This window comes from Capra hircus, chromosome 8 (genome assembly GCF_001704415.2).
Source record: "Capra hircus breed San Clemente chromosome 8, ASM170441v1, whole genome shotgun sequence".
Taxonomy (NCBI): Eukaryota; Metazoa; Chordata; class Mammalia; order Artiodactyla; family Bovidae; genus Capra; species Capra hircus.
This window is the reverse complement of record NC_030815.1, coordinates 53813330-53834987: the sequence shown is the minus strand read 5'-3', so window position 1 is coordinate 53834987 and position 21658 is coordinate 53813330. Positions and strand designations below refer to the sequence as shown.

The 21658-nt window shown below is 41.5% G+C and overlaps 1 protein-coding gene across 1 annotated transcript in view; it reads left to right on the top strand.

Annotated features, from left to right (window-relative positions):
• The window catches only part of LOC102189950 (guanine nucleotide-binding protein G(q) subunit alpha), a 322174-nt gene continuing 303351 nt past the window's right edge, over positions 2836 to 21658 (top strand). The window contains exon 1 of the mRNA XM_018052093.1: positions 2836 to 3190. Coding sequence (XP_017907582.1) covers positions 3055 to 3190 — 136 coding nt within the window. The 5' untranslated portion in view covers positions 2836 to 3054. The remainder of the gene's footprint in view (positions 3191 to 21658) is intronic.

The window sequence follows — 21658 nt, the reverse complement described above, 5'->3', positions numbered from 1 at the left end:
CTTGTGGAATACGGTCACAACTTCAGTAGTTCCTACATGGATTTTGTGTGATTTAGGTTATGTGACTATTTGCTTGGCAAATGCTTTCCAGATACACATGCAAAGGTTTCTGAATAGATCTGGGCTCAGACTTGAAAATTTCCTGTTTCCTTATTGACACTCATATATGACTTTATCATTGTAGAGTGTTGGTTTTCCTTACTTCCCAATTTATTCCCAGTGCTTGAAGGAACATCCTCCTCTTTATTTGTCTAATCCATTCAAATATCTACTAAATGCCAAGGACTGTCCCTGATGCTAGGCATACAGGGGTGATAAAATAGACTCATTGTTCCACAATATGTTGAAACAATTTAATTCTGTTCATCAAAAAATAGCTCAATTCAATCAAAATGGAGTACCTGATAGTGTTTAAGAGCCCAGGCTGGGAGACATTTTCAAAAATCTTAGATCTTTGGCTAGGAAATCAGACACTTATTTGAAGATTCCTGACTTTTACTTGATTTTCTAATGTTTTCTCTCTCTCTGCAACTCATGTATAGACTTATTTAGAGGATGCAAAATTATAATTTTTTTCCCTTGATGCCATTTAAAATTTTGGCATGTTGAATTTCAATGTTTAATTAGTCAGTTAATTTTAAATTTTAATTTCACAGCATTCACATAAGGGGGTGAAGCTGGTGAAGTCTGCCCTTTCTGCTTTCCTAGCCAAGGTGAAATTTAATTATAGTCGATTCTTCTCCAGGTTCTGCATCCTTGAATTCAACTAAGGGCAACTGCATTTTCTAGGCCAAATATGCTTTAAATGGGAAGTCTAAAATATAGATCTTATGTCTAGAGGACTTGTTTGATCTAAGTCATGGTATGTGTGTGTCTAGGGGTGGAGGTAATGGCAAATGAAAGAAGGCGGTCACACACCTGTCATCTGACAATCCTATATGCACTCTTGACCTGCAGTGGTAGTAGAATCATGCCCTCATTTTCCATTCTGGATCAACAGGTTCAGAGACTTCTCAGAAACAACATAAAATGGGAAAAACGGATTCCTTTCTTAAGATACAATTTCCTCTGAGGTTCCATTAAGGCAGAAAGCAGTATGAGTTACACCTCTTGTAGCTATTAGATCAAATAAAATTTGAAAGAGCAAGGATTTTTGTTGGCTGTCACGTTACAACAAAATATAAGCAAACCACATTTTAAAGTAAACTACCTCAATTGAAAGTGGAAAAACAAAATACCAGAATGGAATTTTGCTGTGGCGATCCTGGTTTTCCCATTTTTCTTTCATTCTTTCCTTTATCTTTATTTCACATTATTTTGCATTTTCTCATAAGTCATAATTTCATCTCGGTCTAGAATGGTGAAGTCGATTTACTTGGCTGTTAAATATCGTGTGCCTTTTCCAAAAACGACAGGAGAGCTTGTAAGAAGAAAACAAAAACAACTCCAATGGCATAAAAAGTTGGAAGCTAGTAGGAGGCTCTTGGGAACTGGGCCGCTTTATTTTTCTGCTCAGGATTTAGATTTTTCTTTTTCATTTTTTTTTTTTTTAATGATTTAGATTTCTGTCTCCAGGAACTTTGCGGATAGTTTCACCTATTAAGTCTCCCTTGCCCCTCTGCGAGACAGTGACAATTCCGTGTCCTCCCCAGTCGCACCGCACAGTTGACTGTATATTTTCTACTACTCAACTTGGATCAGAGGTGACGGGACATACTTTCTAACCGAATGGCGTTTTAGAAATAGGAACGGGAAAGAACACTGAACTAGGCGAAGAGCCGCCCCACGGATCTGCTCCGCGCTGCAGAGCGGCAGGCGGGAGGCGCCAGCGCCGAGGCTGCCTTCGGGGCAACCGGACGGGTGTTCGCGGGGCGGCGAGTGCTGGGGGCTTACGGGGCCGAGATCCCCGCCTTGCCGGAGAAGCCGCGGCTGCGTTCCGGAGGCAGTGGGCAGCCGGCTGGCGGAGGCCGCCATATTCCCGGTTTACCACGCCCGGGCGGCGGGCCGGCAGCGGCAGGTTGGCGGCGGCCCCGGCTGCGCCTCGGCGACCCGGCCCCGCCTCCCGCCGGGGGCGGCCGTGACCGCTGAGCCCGCGGGCCCGACCGAGGGCGCGGGAGCGGGAGGCGCCCGCAGAGCCCGAGGGGGCGGGCTCAGCGAGGGAGCGGCGCGAGCGAAGCGAAAGCCGCACTGGGAGGCGCGCCGCGGCGGCGGCTGCGAGCCCAGGAAAGCCTTCCAGGAGGGGCCGGGCGGCACCGCCTCCCTCTCCCCTCCTCCCGCGCCCGTCCCCTCCCCTCCCTCCACCTCCTCCCTCTGCCGCCGCCGCCTCCCTCCCGGATCTGTGCTCCAGTTCAGAGAAAGAAGAAAATGTGTGTGTGTGGCGAGGGGGAGGGAGAGCACTGAGCAGCCGCTCTGCGCCTGGCAATCGGGGCCGGGGGTGGGCGTCTGGCGGAGGCGGAGGAGCGCGCGGCGGCCGGGCGGGCGGGCCGGCGAGCCGGGTTTGCGCGCGAGCCGGGCGGTGGGCGCGGGCAGGGCCGAGGGCGCCCGGGAGCCGTGTCAGGCGGCAGCCAGGAGCCGGCGCGCCAGGCGCGGGGAGCCGTCGGCGACCGCTCGCTGCGGGGACGCCCCGGTGGATGTGCTCTCGCCGCCGGGCGCACGGCTTAGGGGAGCCTCGGCGGCGGCGGCGGCGGCGACGGCGCGGGGGGCCAGGCGGGCCGCCTGTTCCCGGGGAAGGAGGCGCGGGCATCTGAGCGAGGCCGGGCGCGGCGGCCTTCCCTAGCGCGCCCCCCAAGCCAGCGCCCGCGGCCGCCTCCCGCGCCGGCCTCGCTCCTCCCGGCAGCCAGAGCCGCCAGCAGCCGCCGCACCCCCGGCCCACCTGGTGGCCCCGGTCGTGGCCGCGGCCCCCGCGGCGGTTCCCCGAGCTCGTCCCGGACGCGCGCCCGGGCGGCGGGGGCTCGGCGGCCACCGCTGCCTCGGGGGAGCGAGGGCGGGAGGGTGTGTGTGCGCGCGTGTGAGCAGGGGGTGCCGGCGGGGCTGCAGCGGAGGCACTTTGAAAGAATGACTCTGGAGTCCATCATGGCGTGCTGCCTGAGCGAGGAGGCCAAGGAAGCCCGGCGGATCAACGACGAGATTGAGCGGCAGCTCCGCAGGGACAAGAGGGACGCCCGCCGGGAGCTCAAGCTGCTGCTGCTCGGTGAGTACCGCCGCGGCCGCACGCAGCGGGCCCTCCCGCCGGACCTCTGCGCCTCCTGCCCACCACCCCCAGTCCCCGTTCTGCGGCCCCGGCCCCAGGGCGCGGGCGGCTTGCCCCTGCCCTCCCCGGGCGCGGCCCCGGCCACTACCCGCACCCTGAAGGGCGCGCGCGCGCGTGCAGACGCAGGCACGCGCAGAGGGGTCGCGGCTGCGCTGCCCAGGGCCTCGGCTTGTCCCTTTCGGTAGCCCTGAGGGCTGTGCACTCGGGGTGCGCGTTTGTCTGCTGTGCATCTGCTGAATGGCCAATCGCTTCGGGGAGAAGCGCGGGTGGGAAGGTGGGCAGGAGGGTTGAACTTCCAGTGTCGTGGCCGTGGCGCCCGGTGGGGTGGTGGAGAGGAGAACTGTGTGTGCGTGTGGCCTTAGGTGTCAAGCGGAGCCAGGGCGTGCGGTGGGGTGGTCTGTGTGCATCTTTTATCAGTGCTTTTAGGGGTCGGGAGCGAATGGTGCAACGGTGAGCATACTCGCGACTGGATTCTCCAAGGAGTGATGATGAGGGAGCCGAGTGGTTGGCTCTCTGAAGAAAGGGGGCTAACATATTCCGGGAGCGGGGAGGTGAGCATATATGTGTCACACGAGTGCTGTTCTCTGGCCACCAGACCACCTAAAGGAGGGACCCAGAAGAGTTTCTTAATGGTGACAGGCGTGTTTCTTGTCTCCACCATCCCTTCCAGATAAAGATGAGGGATACGGGAGGGTTGTGCTGTGTGGTTGTTGACAGCGATGGGTATCTTTTGTTTAATGTGGCAACCCAGATGTAGGCCTGAATTCACAATAGTTGCCAGTACAGCCTCTCAATTACTCTCACGGAATCAAATAGAAACCTTTTGTTTAAAACGGACAGCATTTTAATATCTTTGGAATCTGGGCTAGAAGGAAAACGGGAAGTGAACAGCAAAAAATGTCCCTTTAATCTCTAAAAAATAACCCACTATTCTGCCTTCACATTAACTTAGCAAGAAAATGCCGTTTCTCCACTAGGAATTTTATTGATTGTTATCTCTGGGAGAATGTTCAGAATCAACGTTCAGGCCAGCGCGACATAACTCTGAGCTATTGTGTTAGGAAGAACAGCTTTGCAGTAACAGGCCTGAAAAATGTCTGCACTCGTGTTCCGGATATTTGCGTGTATAATAAATAGGTTTCTCAGACATTTCTGGAGGAGAATATTGTCAATTCTGATTTGAGAAGCATGCATTTTCCTTCTAATCTTGAGCATTCTGTCTCCTGGTTCAAGGAACCAATAGCCTTTGGGAGGGAACTGCTATGTACTGGATCGTTTACAAGAAGGAACAAAACAGAATGATCACGAATAGTTACAAATGGTTAATTCACATGCCATGCTTAATGTCTTCATTTTGAAACCAGATTAGATAAATGTGCACATTTATAAAGAACAGAAGGCAAACCCTGGATAAAAGGGGCGGGCTTTAGGGAATGAAGCCAGGGAAGGGGAAAACTGCAATTGCAAAAGGAAGATCTTTTTATTTTTTATGTTTATTCTCATTTTGAGCTACTTCTCATGGCTGAAAAGGTGTAGTTGAATGTTTTCTGAATTCTCAAGATTGAGAAGAAACTAGAGTGGGTAGGAGACACGAATGGAGTTTAAGTGCATGATTAAGGGGAAAAGCATGTGTTTTAGAAAGACTTGAGGATGGTTTTTCTTTTTCTTTTGCCCTGTGCAGAGTTTGTTTGTTTGGCTGTGAATAGGGCATTTGAGGTCTCTTAGGCCAACCCCATTGCCTGACATGTGGCAGCCCTGGGTTCCTAGCAGCTGAATTAGAGCTCAGGGAATTTGTCTGTCTGAGGGCCTAGGTTTGAATGTCTAGAAGGAGGACTTTGGGGGAAATACCCATAGATGGATGCTTAGTTACATACTGTGGACTTAAGTAACATATTATGCTTTAAAAAATGAACTTGGAGATAATTTTAAAAGGACAAAAACTAAAGTAAAACAATTTTACCACTGAAGTGGTAGTGTGGAGAACTTTCTTTGTCCCCTTCTTATTAGATTTTTGACTAAGGTTTAATACAGCCTCACCCCAGCCCCCTAATATGGCCTATTAGAAGTGGTAGAAAAGTAGGACATCAGTTTAGCACCTACATTTATTAGCACTTTAAAACTGTACAACTTTTTGTTAGAAACCCAATCCCTAGACATCACGTAAGGTTTACTACAGCTTCATGTTCTGGGTATGTTGCTTTTGTAACGTAACTACTGCAGTACCTATACTGTGTAGCCAGTGATGTATACTCACTGTAGATTTGTGTGTGTGCTCGTGATTTTTGAATCCAGGAGAGGAGTGATGGTTGATTTGAATCAGGGAAGGTATCAGAAGGAGTTCCTTTTGAGGAATGCCTGATGTGCTGCTTCGATGAGTGCACTGAATCTTCATTCATGAGGCCCTTCAAAAGATTCACCAATATTTTTAGCTACTTTATTTAAATTAAGGGATCACCATTGTATTTAAATGAAATTCAGTGTAAAATTATTTTCAAAGTAAATGTTAGTTCAAAGCATGATGCCATTTTAAGGAAAATGGGTGTATTTGGCAGGAGCCCCTTGTTCACATAATTAGTTAATTTTATATTGTGAAGAAGTTAACGAGAAAATAGTGGTTACCTGCCTAGATGAAAGCACGGCAGTGAAATCTGGGCTGCCTTGATACATATCCAGCAATTATGCCAATATATTTCAAATTCTATGATACTTACTTATTTTGATGCTTATTTTTTAAAAAGTGAACTCAGAAACCTACTGTCATAAAATATATTAAATTTTGAATTGTTTTCTTTATTCATTTTCTGAATTTATTTATGTTAGTATTTATTTTCTTAGACAACTCAGAAAACTGTAGTCTACATAGATATACAAGAGAATATTTTAATCTGAAGTTTTTATATACTTCTTAGATGTAATATACATTACTTCCTTTAATTAATATTTATAAATATTAACAATATTTCTATTGGTGGTACGTAGGTCACTATTTAATATAATCTGTCTGTAAGTCTTTATAAAACAAGTGCCATTGAATACCTGCTTCCGGTCAACGATATTCTTCTGAAAATTTCGGCTTCTTAAAGATACATTTTTTTCTCCCTTTTAACATGTTCTTCTTTTACATGTTTTAAACTCTTTACTCTTCAGATCTTAATCATCAAATAGAAAGATTTAGTAAAAAAGATTTTGCTGTTTTTTTATTGATTGGATTCCACTTACTGAAGAGGCAAAGTTTAGGCCAGTTTTAGATGAAAGAATATATGTTCTTGCTCTTCTAACTGAATTACAAATGTGGTTGGAAATTTTTTTCCTATTCTAGACTGGAAGCTTAGGAGGGTAGGAACAGATTTCCCTGTTGCACACTATAAAATCCCAGCTTCTAGCACAATCTCTAACTCATAGAGTGCTCTCAGTAAGTATTTATTAAGTAAGCTTCTTTATAACCTAATAGAAATGACCATAAAACAATGAAGACATTATAGCGACATGGAGAAATGTGGAGTTTTTATTCTGTGGCAGCATGACCTTTGAAAATAACTATGTGTAACTCTGAGCCAATTGATTACAAATTAGTTTCGGGATTGGAAGTGTTAATGTAAGATGTTTTATCGCATAGTGAACCAGTATATTACAGTTCTGTGCTGGTTGCATTTGGGAATGATAACAATCATGTTTAAAATATTAAAGTTTAAAGGAAAAAAAAATCATACCATGTCTTGATTACTTTTTTTTGTATAGAAGCTAGCTTAACCCTCTCATCTTTTTGCCATCTACTTTTCTCCACGACACATTCAGCAGAGTGAATTTTTAAATTCTCTAGAGCACAGGTGGTGGTGACTGAAGAGATTTTTACAATTTACCTATATATAATTACATGAGAAGAACCGCAGTGGTTAACTTTTAGGAATTGTAGAAAGAATGATTTTAATTTGAGCAATATACATTTGTACTGAAAACCAAACAGTTACAGAGCAGGAAGGTACCTGGAAGGTTGGGAGTGTTCTGACAAATTTAGCATATGTGGAGAGTTCATTCACACAGGTCTGGGTAAAAACACCCACCCCACCACCCCTCTGTAGAGTTCACTGGCACAAGGATGAGGGTGTTGATTGCCCAAGTTAGCCTAGAGGTTAGTGGCTGTCTACGATGGCTACTCAGAACTGCAGAATGAAAGCTTCCTTCTAAGCAGCCCTAATAACAGAATCTCCCTGGAAATACCATAATATGGTGATTATGAGGCTGCTTTAAGATCAACCAATTTTATTTTTGCTACTCTTTTAGTTTCCAAGTGTTGAATATGTTTCTAAACGTCAGGATTTGTTTGAATGCATTTCCTCTTTTTTTCTCTTTCCTTATTTGTTTATTCTTTTTTGGAAACCAAGTATTTATAGTTTGTATCTGAAGAGTGAAGTGGCAGCGTCCCTCATAAAAATCAAAACTGGAGCTCTGACCAAATAACAAAGCCTTCAGAGTAAGATTTTTGCTTTGAACCATGTAGATTCATTGTCTGAATCTGCCATATAACTGCCAATCTCGTACTTATGTATTAATATATTGTTTCTTCATATGGGAATTTTGGGGGCAAATTACAACCCTACTGAACAATGAAGCTATCTAGTATATATCTATTCACGTATTTTTAGGTAAACTTAGGCAGGAGAATCAGAAGAATGATTTAGTAGCCATTTTGTTACAAATAAATTTTATAGCCTCTTTTTCATTAAAAATATCAAACAACCCAGCTGCACTTTATATGAGATGGCTTATGTTCAATTTTCAGAGATGCCTATTAAATATAGTTATGATTTTTATTACAGATGAATTTTTAAGGACCTTAAACAGCTTTTGCAGTTGTGGGACTGCGTGCTATGCTAAACTTAGCAGTAAAAAGGAACACATTTTTCTTCATGCTCCAGGCAAACTTATACTTGAAAAGAAATGAACAAGATTTGCCAAGGATGATTTTGATTCCAGCATTCATATTAGTTTTTCTCTAAGGGGAGGTTATTAGTTCTTTTGGTATTAATGGAAGTGTGGATTGAGGGTTATAGAGGAAAAATAAGAGAGCTCAAAGGGTACATCTTGAAAGAGAGAGAAGCCATTTTAAGAAGGTTAGGATTGCTTTCTCCCTCAGAAGGTGGAGAGAATCTGTTTTCTCCAGACTCTGTTTTGGGTTGAGGGAAATGCAAGTATTTGTAGCAACAAATTTTAAGTCTAATTTTCTGGTTGAAGGGGGAGGGCAGTGACTTTTCAAAGGGAAACTTTTATAATGGCTTTAAAGCAATGTTATGATCTCTGCAGAATTAATCCTAGGGAAGTGTGAAATAGTAATAGAAGGAAAAATGTGTGATTGTTGGTAATTAAATCTGTGGCACTAACTGACTACAGTAAACAGTGAGTGTTTTCTCGTTCTGCCGGATGGAGTACCATTAAAGAAATAGCTATTCTCAGACCCAAACACTATTTTGTGTGAACAGCTGTTACTAATAAAATTATAGGCAGTTGTTTGACAATCACCTATGATTTGTTACCTTACCGATATGTAAAAAACCTGTCTGATTTCTTATCTGCCATGTAATAAAAAGGAAAAAAAGGACCTAAATATTCTGTCATAAATGAGTTCATAAATCTTAGGTGGTCATGAATCTGGGCTTTATAAACAAAATAAACATCCATATCAGTGTTGAGAACCAAAGACTGAATTTGAATTTGCTAAATAGCTCTGGGGTTGACCTTTATACCTAGCCATAATTTCTGAAATCAGTGCAGAATATTTTGTTAAGAGCCTAATATTTCAATTTGAAGAACAAAATTATTATTATTTAAAAATAGAGTTATCAAGATCTTCAGATTCATTTATTTAACAAACACTTGCCAGTTTTGGGAAAACAAACATTTCCTCTAAAATTTCTTTCTTTTCTTTTTTAACCAGATGTACCATAAGAAAGAACAGTTGCATACGGAATGCTGGTCAAATGAACAGATATTGAGCACCTACTGTGTATAAAATAATGTGCTGTGTGACACACCCTTGTTTCTTATTTGCCGGCAGGAAAGACTACAGGCAATTTTCACAGTTCTTGTTGTTTTACAGTTGACGCCCTCAGCCTGACATGTCCTTCTGGGTGTTATCCTTCCTGGGGCTGGCTTTTTGATTGGCTCTTAATACAAAGAAAAAGACAAAATAATCTGAAGGCCATTCTAGAAGCTTCCTGGGGATTACACAACTGGGGAAGCAGATGGTCTTGAGAATTTGAACTCCTGAGTGATATATATTATTTCCTCGGAGCCAGCATATCCTTCTTTTGCCTTCAACTCTGAGAAACTGTTAGTGACCACTTGCCCTGTGTTTCTAACTCAAGTGGAAGCTGTATGTGTTTGTTAGTTGCTCAGTCGTGTCTGACTCTTTGCGACCCCATGGACTGTAGCCCCCCAGGCTCTTCTCCAGGCAAGAATACTGGAGTGGACAGCCACTTCCTTCCTTGGGATCTTCCCGACCCAGGGATCTAACCTGGTCTCCTGTGTTGCAGGCAGGTCCTTTACCATCTGAGCCACCAGGGAAGGTACATGAGGACAAAGATAGTGGCCCTGGTTTCTTGGTAGCTCTGCGAAGCACCTTCTCTTGCTCAGTTTACAGTCATTCTGGTATAACTGGGGACTCAGTATCTGGGAACTTGTGGATGTAGGATGATGGGGGCAGGGTGGGCAGCTGGGTTCCCAGAAGCAGAGCAATTGGAGGGAGTGAATTTAAACATCTTGCTTTCTTCTAATGGGTATCATTGATTTGTTCTCCATTTACCACACCTCTTTGTCCTTTTGTGGGCCACTTGGGGCATGGTAAAAGAAATTCTGGTTTAAAGGCAAAGTCATTTTTGTCTCTATGCCTGCTTCTCATTCATTGTCTTAGGAAAATGATTCAGTTGAACATTTTCATAATTGTTGCAGGTTGATAAGTCGATCGTAGTTTATCCAGCAATTTGAATGGAAAACTGTTACACAGGTCCTTTGAAATTTGAAAATTCGACACACCTTTCTTACAGGATTAATTTTGGATTGTGAGCAGTTTGACTGCTTTGAAAACAAAATAGTTTTTTCAAGGAAGTGTGTGATGGATTGTGGTGTGGTCGGAACCAGAATGTTTTTAATGCTATTAGATTTCTGAAACCTCACAGAAGGGAGCAATAATTGATCCACAAATTAAAGAAAAATAGAGTGAGACTTTTTGTCTCTGTTGCAGGAAGTAGATAGTGATGTTTAGAAATATGTTCATGTATATTTCTGAGAGATAGCCTCATGTTTTTTCCCCCTTTGGAGAACTGAAATCGTGAATTAATTGCCTCTTTCCAAAATTTGATACCCCCCCTTTTTTTTTCCAATCATCATCACTTAGTAAATAGTTGAAGAGAGTTTTTCTTTTGCTTTTCTTATGGTTTTAAATACTTTTTTTTTCACGGTTTTCATTTTTACTTTATGTCTTTTACATTTCTATTTGGTGAGGAGGTGGTGGGGTGATTGGTGGCTTTTTTCGTGTATTTCCTGGTGACTGCTGCTGAGCAGTTGTTTCTAGAGAGATGTAGCAGTCTCATCCACCCGTTACTCAGTCTTCCAGCTTTTTGCTGCAGGTCCCCCAGAAGACCCTTCCATGGTAACCCACCCACCCATTTACTCTTATCACAGCGTTCTTAACCAAGTGCAAGGAGGGATTCTTTAGATTCTCTGGTGGGTGCATTTCTTTAAGATTTAGGGAACTTCCAAGTTGGTGCTTCTTTCAAACATCATGTGGCTGTGAGCTGGTGAGAGGGGAAGTTGGGTGCTTTAATGCATTAAAAGACACTTGCGAATGTGCTTTTAGGAGATGATTAACTTTCTGCAGCAACGCTGTGGTCTGCAAAGCAAAAGACGTTATCAAACAAAATGTAAAATTCTCCATTTCCAGAGGGTGGGGACTTGAGATTGGTGTGCACTTACCAGCAGAAAGCTAGCGAGCCCAAGCTGGATCATCTGTCACAAGCCACCCGGTTTCAAAATAAGATGTAGTGTGTGTGCTAGAAGGGGAGAAGAAGCTGGGGTCCTCTGTTGGGTAATAGTGCTTCTTCTGCATTTGTTGAATTGAATGTCTTCACCTCACTTGAGAGCTTTAAAACATCTCTTTCTGTGTTTCTTTCCCCAAAGGGACAGTGGCTTGAGCAGCAGCCTTTGCTTTCATTATACCCAGTCAGTCTGAGTAGGTTTTTTTGTTTTATTTATTTTTTAAGGTAGAGATGCAATGAAATTTTCTTGCCATGTGAACTGATATTTTAAGATCTATACTTTTCAGAGCTCCTTCGTTATATTATAGGTTCTTTCTGCAGATGGCAAATGCAATTTTCCTCTTGTCCTAAAGAGCTGACCCATTTCCTTTGACTTGTTCTAATAATATAGGATGACTTTAATTCTTTTTCCTGGTTTGCCCTTACAAGAATGCTGGGGTACTTGTTAAGAGTTTAACTCTCTTTTTCTCTCTGACTCTTGTTGAATACCAGTAAATAATCAAAAACAATGGCACCCTGGCTTTGTAAGAATTTATTTGAGCAAATCATGAAATACTCCTATGGCTCTGCACGTTGCTGTAGTCATGAGTATCTTTTCTAAAGCCCATAACTGAAAGGCCGTCGAGAACTCCTACCCTACCACTCTGAACTAACCCAGGGGTGTTTTGTTCCTTTGTTCCTTTACTGTTTCTATAGAAACCCACAGAATGCAGAGATTGGACCATATCTAAGGGCTGTTTGAACTTTGAAGTTTTCTTTGCTTCCCTTCTGCAGCTTTGGCATCTCAGCCACTTTGCAGCCCCTCTCTTACCCCTGGACAAGGCTCCTGAGACTCCGCCTCCCAGGAGTGATCAGCTACCATGGGAGGCATAGCCAGGTCAGGTGGGCTCCCCCTGGCCACTCGCACTCTCCTCTCTCTTCCCCACAGGCAGGCACAGACAACTTGGAGAGTTCTGGGCCAGAGCTGTGAGGCAACATTAGCGAGTCTGCCTGGAGCTGCCCTCGTGCTGCCTGACACACTGCTGATAGTTTCACCGCCTTCTCGGGGAGTGGTGTCAAAAGCCTCCTGTCATATCAGCATGGGGCTCTTGCTTCCTGTAGGAAGGGCAACATTCTAGGAGACACGGAGGCTCAATGCTCCTGAGCGGCCCTGCTCAGGCCTGTGTGTGTGTTCTTAGATACTCTTAGGCAGCTACCTTGGACTTCCTCCTCCTCCTCCTTCTCCACTGACATTTAAGTAATGCTTTTCATTTGCTTGCAAGGAATCTCTGCTGCCCAAGTGCATTTCTGCCCTTTTTCAGTGACAGCAGGTTGGCTTTTTGACCCTGAGCACTGGGAGTGCCTCACACACCTTAGTGGAGCACGTTGGGGGATGTTCTGTATTTGGAGCCAGTGGGTCCTTTTTCCAGGGCTTTCTAGGAAAGATTTAGAGTTAACCCTTGGATGGACCACCTGTGTCCTTTTCTTCTTCCATTATGGTGTCCATTTTTTCCTTGGGGCTTTCATTGAAACCAGAAGAATAGATAAGGGTTGACACATTCATACTATGAAGTAAGACATTTCGTATTTTTAAAAAATATATTTGTGTGTGTGTGTACACACACACATTTCTGTGGCCTCTGAACTGCACATCATTGCCATGACCACGATCAGAGAAACTTCCTGGTCCCTTGTCTGCACTCTGAAGAAAGGGCTCTGTGACTGAAGGAGGAGCAGCTGGACTCAAATCCTAGGTTTGGAGAAACACTGTTACAAGAGCCCAGACCCACTAGAGGTGCCAGACAGGCTCTTTGCATTCCTTGACCCTACTTTCCTCCTGGCCTACGGCTGTCTCCTTATCTTATCAGCTCCAGGCTCACTTTCCTTGTTTTCAGATTTGGAATGGGACAGGTGCAGGGAAACAGGAGAACAGCTGCCGGTGAGGGAGAGTGATGGGGGATATTGAGGGGCTTGGCAGGGCAGAGGATATTGCTGCTTGTAGGGATGGGATAGCCAGGTGTTCCTTAAGCTATGGAGGAAAGGGAGGAGAGCAGAGAAGAGGGGCTCTGTGCTGTGCCTTGACTTGACCACACCAATCAGGCCAAGCCCAACCAAGGCAGCTTCTACTTCTCAACTCCACTCACTCAACTCCCTACCGAGTTTCTGCACTGTCATCACGTCTGCCATGCCCTTCCTCTCCCAGATCATGGGTTGGGAGATGAGCATGTGTAGAAGTCTGGGTGGCATGGGAGGCGTTTTTGTTGCATGCACTCTTTGGGTCCTTTTGCTCCCAAAGGTGGTTAGATAGCTGAGGTCAGACTGTGTCCTGAGGAAAACCATTCACACATTAAAAGGAAGAGTTACAACCAGACTCCTCCAAGTATTTTTGTTGTTGTTGTTTTTTCCCTGTTAGCTGGTTAAGGTGATAGAAATGCATGTATTACTGTATTGAGAACTCTGCTAATCTGGTAACAGGTTATTAGGACGTCTCTTGCTTAGGAAATCTGCTTTCCCATTGGCTTTCTTCTCCTACAGTAGAGTGCCTTTTCAGTTGCCCGAGGCAGTAAGATAAATTGTATCATGAGATATTCTTGCCAGTGGATTCTTGCTTGGGTGGAGTGATGTAATATAGAAGTCATTTGTAATTTTTAGCTGAGAAGGGCACCTGTGTGTTGGTTGTGTTCTCTTAGGAGCCGTTCACATTCTGGGCTGTCATATCCAAGTCCAGGGAGTAGATCATTCAGGGTTCCTAAAGTCTGTTTACAACCATCATGCAAAATGGGCTTCATTTGTCCATAATATAATTAAGTGGATTTCTTGATTCAAAATGTAGGCAAATATATTTCAAATAATTTGAATAATTTTGAATAATTTGAGAGCAGAGCTAATGAATGCTGAAACAAAAAGATACTTGAAATCAGCCTCTTTTTTTTTATTAGAGGCTGATCTAATTCTAATCATTCCCCTTGGATTAAGAGGTAATGAATTAACATAGTATTGGCTTCTCTCGAGCCAACCTTGGGCCAGACATGGATTCTAGAGGTGGCAGGGCGTTGATGTGTTCAAGGAGTAATGAATGGGATAACCTCTGCACATCCTTTTATGTGTTGAGTCACCATCGTTGTCTGAAGCACCTTAGAAATGACTAGAACATTTGGGGCACATGTCAACTCTTATAATGAGGGGTCTCCTTGGTTTCCCATCTTCTGGTCAGAGGAGATACCTGTATCTTGCTTAATCAGTTTTGGAGAAATGATTTGTATTTCCCCATCCATATGATTCTTGACAAAGGATTGCATTTTAATGGAGGAAATCATTAGACTTCATTAATAGTTCTTCAGGGAAATCTTAAGTCCAAATACATTTTCACAGAAGTCACCAGATACGTCGTTTGAGAAACACATTTTCTATAGGGCTTTCCACTCCAGACCATGCTTATGATGGGAACAGGGATTCCTGTCTAGGGTTTTTCTAAATCCCTAGAGTCTATCTGTGAATTGCTATTCAAATTACAATGTTTCCTTCCCAGAATTAAAGTGTTATGCATCACTAACACAGAATCACATCATCACACAATGATTTATTTTTTCTATTAAAAAATATTCTTTCTTTATGTATCTTCAAGCAGTATGCTACTGCCTGAATTTATATTGCTTTTGATTCTCCTTTAAAAATGAAATAATGAAAAGCATTTGAGATATATCCTCTGATGGTATGGTTGCTTAAGGTTTAATAATGAAACAAACTATTGTATTGAATAGACAGTCAAAGTTTGAGTCAAGGAGTACTTTTCTTCCAAATAAGAATTTTCTTACATGATTAAGAATGACATTTTGTTATTTTCATGGCCTTTGAAATGACTGTTCATAATATTTTTTTGTTGTGTTTTTCAGTGTTTTTGAAATTTTATGAATAATGCAGAGTTTATTAGACAAAATATGAAAAATGTTTTAAAGTTTACTCGTAAGTTTAACTAAATGTACCATTCTGATGCAAACAGCATGATTTTTTTGTTTTTTTGTATATTCCTTTCTAGACTTTTATTTTTATGTTTCTTGTATGGATGTAATCATACTATACAATTTAACATGTTATAAGCATTTTCTGTGTGCCTGTATAAACTTCATATTAATATTTAGAATTGTTGTATAATATTCTGTTAGAGGGTATATATTAATTAGCTTGCTTACTCTTTTTTTATTTTTTAGCATTTAGGTTTCTCGCAGTGTTTCAATTTTCCAGTAACACTGTAATGAAGTTCTTGGCATACATCGCTTTTTTTTAAAAACACACACAGTTGCACACTTTTGTTAGAATAGATAAATAGAACCGTTACTTCTAAGTTAAAGGACATGAAACATTTTACAACTCTTGATTACATACAGCTTAAACATATTCTGAAATGATTGTGTACAATTCAGAACATCATGAACATTACAATAAGATTGTAATAAATTAGTAGGCCTGCACTTAAAACGTGCGTTTATTTGATCACTGCTAAGATTGACCATTTCCTGTATGTTTATTTCTAGTTGAATTCCTTAGTTTGTAAGTTGTCTCTTCATTTCCTTTGCCTGTTTGTGAACTCTGAGCTTACAATGAAATTACCCTTTTTCATGTTTACTGCAAATAACTTAATCCCCGTCTGTTGTTTTTCTTTTACTTTGTTTTGTATTATTTAATACAGAAGTTTTTAATTACTTTGAAGCCAAATCTGGTGATCTTTTGCTATTCTTTTTTAAAATAAAAATCTTAATCTGTTTTAGATACTCCACAAAAATCAGATTTGCTGTTCTTGTTATGGATGCAACTCAATTGAATATAATGTTTACACATCACTGTTGTATGGTTCTTTTTCTTTGAAAATGAAAATGAAATGCATACACATAAATTTACAGCATCCCAGATTATACAACATAAGTTGTTCTGTATGGGCTTGGCTCTTTTCGTCTAGTAATATGTAATAGGTATCTTGCCATTTAATATAAAGCTTTTGTATTATGTTTATAGCTTTTTGGTGTTGCAGTGTGTTTCTTTGTTACTGGTCCAGTGTATTAGGAAACATGCAGTGGTGCACTGTGGCTAGCTTGCACCTGCTCATCAAAGCCCGTTTTATACATTTCTTCTCAACTCTGCATTCACTGACTTCATTTTGGTAGCTTGAAATAGCCATGATTGGGGTATTCATACCACAGAAGTAGGCTAATATTTTGAATAAGAGCTCTCCCTTACCCACGCCTGCAAAACTAGTTAAAAATTTGCCAGCACACCACTCCTGTATGCCAGCATACCTGACCCCTTGTTAATATATATTTAGTTTGAGGCCATTAAATTTTTTTCATAATCACTGCTCAGTATTGTAGGGGATCCATCTTTGTACATTTATATGTTCAGATAAGTTCCTCAAAGTTGTATCATTAGTTCAATGATAGGCTTATTTAACATTTTGATACACATTACCACCCTCTGCCTTTTAGAAGGGTTGTGTTGGTTTATTTCCCACCTCTAGTTTATGTTAGTAACTGTTTTGGCCCATCTTATTATCATTAGATTTTTATTAATCTGATGGGCAAAAAAAATTCTTGCTTTTATTGAATTTCTGTTATAAAGTTTTCAAATTCTTTTCTAAACTGCCTATTTACAAAAATAACTAACAGGTGCCTCTATCTGTTATTTAGTTTAGGTTTCAGGTTTACTTTAGGTTTAGTTAGATTTTTTAAACCACTTTTAGCTTCTACTTTAATAACTGAGATATTTCTAGAAAATTGACCTTTTTATCTATGGAAGAATGGAGTGCCCTAGGATGAATACCTCCAAGGGAAAAAGAAAATAGAACTGGTGAGGTTTTGCTGTGTGCAAGATTGTACCGTAATACAGAAGCTTTTACTTGTAATGAAGTCCAGTTTATATTTTTTCTTTTGTTGCTGATGATTTTTGTGTCACATATTGCTAAATCCAAGGTTACAAAGATTTACCTCCATGTTTTCTTCTAAGAGCTGTATGCGTGTGTGCATGCCAAGTCGCTTCAGCCATGTCTGACTCTTTGCAACCCTATGGCCTGTAACCTGCTAGGCTTCTCAGTATATGGGATTCTCTAGGCAGGAAGACTATGCCATGCCCTCCTCTGGGGGATCTTCTGGACCCAGGGATCGAACCCGTGTCTCTTATGTCTCCTGCATTGGCAAGCAGGTTTTTAACAAGCAGCGCTATCAGGGAAGCCCCAAGAGTTGTATAGTTTTAGATTTTACATTTAGGTCTTTGATCCGCATTGAGTTGATTTTTGTATGTGGTGTGAGGTTGGGTTATGATTTCATTCTTTTGTAAGGGGGTATGTAGTTGTAACAGCATCATTTGTTGAAAAGACATTCTTTTTCCATTGTATAGTCTCGATACCCTTATTAATTTATTTTTGCCTTACTTTTTTTACTTTCTTACAAGGTGGCTCAGACGGTAAAGCATTTGTCTACAATGCGGGAGACCTGGGTTCCATCTCTGGGTCAGGAAGATCCACTGGAGAAGGAAATAGCAATCCACTCCAGTACTATTGCCTGGAAAATCCTATGGACAGAGGAGCCTGGTAGGCTACAGTCCATGGGGTTGCAAAGAGTCGGACACGACTGAGCGACTTCACTTTCACTTTCCTACAATTAGTATAGGTTTATTTGGTTGTAATTTTAAAATTTTCTTGAAATTCTTATTTTAACATTTTATTGATTAAAATTTGAAGTGTTTAAAGCTTTGAATTTTTCTGCTTGTTACCACCTACCACTTTGTTACCACCTGCTTGAACCACCGTGTTCGTATCATTCTTTTATAGACATTCTAAATTTATGATTTTTATCTTTGAACCAGGATTAAGACAGTTTAAAATTTTCCAAGTGGTTGTGATTTTTTTTTTTAGCCCTTGTTATTTATTCCTTGCCTTACATCGTTTTGATAACAGATTGTGGTCTGTATTGTTCTTACTTTTTGAAGTTTATTATAGCCCAATATATAGTCAATTTTTGTTCTGTGGATACATGTATATATTATATAAAAAATAAAAGAAATATGTTGTGTTATTTAATTTTACTGCTTATATTTGGCTTCATTTCTCCATTCTTGTGTGATTTAAGTTTCTTGTCAGCAACTGATTTGGCAGTGGTTGGCATATAAATGTCAAGTGTCAGTAAGTACGTTTTGAATGACTGAAGTGCCTGCTATACATATTTGATGTTCTGATTTCGTTTTTAAGTTCTTCAATATTATTTTTTCCTCCTTATTTCCTTTTTTAAAGCCTCTGACAATTTCTATGTTATTTTATTTCTTTTATTCTATTTCAAACACTTCACATTTCCTTCAGTTTTCTTAATAGCAGAGAATGGTTATATTCTTAGTTTTTTCTTCTGTTTCCTAGAGTAAGTCTTCTAGAGTGTTCTCTTTCTTTTCTTTCTGCACGTTCTGTGCCTTGTCTTCATTTTTTCTTAGGAATGCTCCAAATTTTGTCTGGCCCCACTGTTTGTCCAAAAATAGTGTGGGTGGAATCTCATTGACTTCCTTCCCTATTTGTCTTGGGTCTGTGTGTGTCGTTCTCTCAGCACTTGAGCTGGCAGGCTGGAAGATGATAGTATATATTCTATTTTTAGCCATCCAGTTGTTGGAGTGAGGTCGTGGTGGGGTCTGTGGCATCAGGCAGCTTCAATCTGTGGGCTTTGCTTCTTAATTTTGTTGTATTTTCCAACCAGTTCCATTTTCCTTTTCCTTTTGGGTGTGCCACCATTCTGATGAGAAATTGTTCTCATTTGATGAAAGATGATGCCTTGGATTTTTGTTCTGTGCATCTGTTGGGTGTATTTCTCCGAATTCTTAGACCGCTTTGCTCAGGAGGCCTGCTTTCAGCCCTCAGCACTGCCAGGTCAGAGGGAGAAACTGGGATTGCTTGGCTGTACAGTGTCTCTTTAGCCCCTCTGCTAGGAGAGGTGAGTTTCAGTAGGATGTTACCAGCTCCTCCAAGTTGAGGGATACCAGGAAGTCTTTCGGAACGTCGGCTACTTGATCCCTCAAACTACACTGTTTGACCAGCAGAAGAGCTGTGCATAGACCCAGCAGATTTGTAGCCTACTTGTATTGCTTCTGGTTGATAAGTCCTTTGCTGTTATTAATGAAGATGAGATTTCTTCTCTACTTTTTTTCTTTTTGTACATTTTGAGGGATGGAAAGGAAGTTGTTGTTGTTGTTGTTTTTAAGAGCACTTTGCCTTCTTTCCAGGAAGTCTGCTTTATGAGTCTCAATGACTGTAATTAACACATGTGAAGTCTTTCATAGAGAGTTATAATTATAGCATCTCTTATATGCTTTAAAGTCCAAGCTTGCAGCCCGTACTTGAGTCACCTCTGTAAGATCTCCCAATTTATTGTTATTTTGTTCTCTTCTGTGTTAAGTGGTAGGAACATCATGCCCCCAAGAGGAGTAACTTCTCTTCCGTCATCTGTGTTGCTTAGAAAATATTCATATACTGGGCTGAAAACTATCCTGAATCTAGTTTCATCAATCCCTTGAAGACACAGGGATTCTCAAAGCCCCTGGAACACATCTACTTTTCCAAATAATTGAAGTTGTCCTTATGACACACCTGCGGTTTGCTTTCTTCTTTATGTTTAACGTTGTGAGTTCTTTCTATCATTTCTCATAAGGCAGGAATAATGTCTTGCCCTTTATCATTCTAGTTGTTTTCTTAAAAAAGAAAAACAAAAAACCCAAGTGGAACCTAACACTTGGTATGTTTTTATGAAGTCAGAGTAGTATCTTTTCCTGAACTGAGACACATGTGACTTCAGAAATCTTTATCTTTTGTCTAAGCAAATCATCCCAAGAAATAAAGCAATTTTGAGTACAGAGGGCATCTGTAACTTTCCTCTACCAATACTGTGATGATTCTTATAATTTTTCTTCAGTATAGAACTATTTATTTGTAGCTCTGTTTTTGACTTGTGGTCTTCTATGATCTGCATACCATCCTCCGCATTTTTGCATTTATTATATATTTGCATAGGGCTCTCACCCCATCCCCTGCCAGTTGCTGAGAGCACTACTTTCTATTGAATTCCATTCTGCTTCTGTTGGGAGCATCTAAGGCCAAGATCATTTCAACTTTTTTTCAACATCTAGTATTTCTAATCCTTTCTGTTTCATTCTCAGAGAAAAATAGATGAACCTATCATAATAAGATTTATTAAGAATTACAATAAGACAAGTGTTTTTGTTAATACAGTCAGTAAAGATGTGGAAGGTATTAGATTTCAGATCAGATCCCCACAGTCTATCATTTAGAGTGTGAAAGTGAAAGTGATGGTTGCTCAGTCCTGTCCACCTCTGTGCAACCCCATGGATTGTAGTCTGCCAGGCTTCTCTGTTCATGGAATTCTCTAGGCAAGAATACTAGAAGGGGCAGCCATTCCCTTCTCCAGGGGATTTTCCCAACCCAGGGATTGAACCAGGATCTCCTGCATTACAGGTGGATTCTTTACCTTCTGAGCCACCAGGGAAGCCCCCATCATTCAAACCTCCAGTTGATTTGGTTTTACTTTGTTGTTTGCAAACCTAAATAGAACCCAAAGTATACTACCTGAATTTGACCTCAGTATTTAATTTCTGTTGGTATAAAAGGAAATCGAGAAATCAAGAAAAGTACATCTGCTTTTTCTTCCTTGACCATGGCCTGGTCTCCTATCATGGCAGGCAGTCTGGTTGCCCTGCTTCAGTGAAACTCATAGTTCCTGCCTTTGGGTAGATGGGGCCAGTGTGTAAAGTGGTAGCACCCCTGACTCTGCACATTGTGACTGGCCAGTTTTAATCCCTCATCCTAAAGTCTAGATAGCCAGTCAGTTTATAAGGCACATGATCATTAAGGAGCTAAGGAGCATTTTCTAATTCCTTGACCTCTTTGGATTCTAATTTTAATGTAGAAGAAAAGGAATATTTTTGGAGAAACAGATTTCATTTGGTACCTATTTTCTTTACAGCCAAATTGGTTTAATTGCTTTTTTTCTTCCCATAAGGCAAGTAGTTGTTAAAGACAGAAATCAACTTACAATTCTGTGTACTTTATTTTATAGAATTTGACATCATATTCACATTTTTAACAGTTGCGTTGTTTTCTCATGTAGGAAATTCGATGATTGAGTGTAAGTTGTTTTATTCAGTGTGAGTGTGTTTGTGTGTGTGGGTGTATGAATATGTGTATGCATGCACGCTCAGTCGCTTTAGTCATGTCTGACTCTTTGTGACCCTGTGGACTGTAGCCCTCCAGGCTTCTCTGGCCATGGGATTCTCCAGGCAAGAACACTGGAGTGGGTTGCCGTGCCCTTCTCCAGGGGATCAACCTGACCCAGGGAATGAATCTGTATCCCCTGCGTTATGA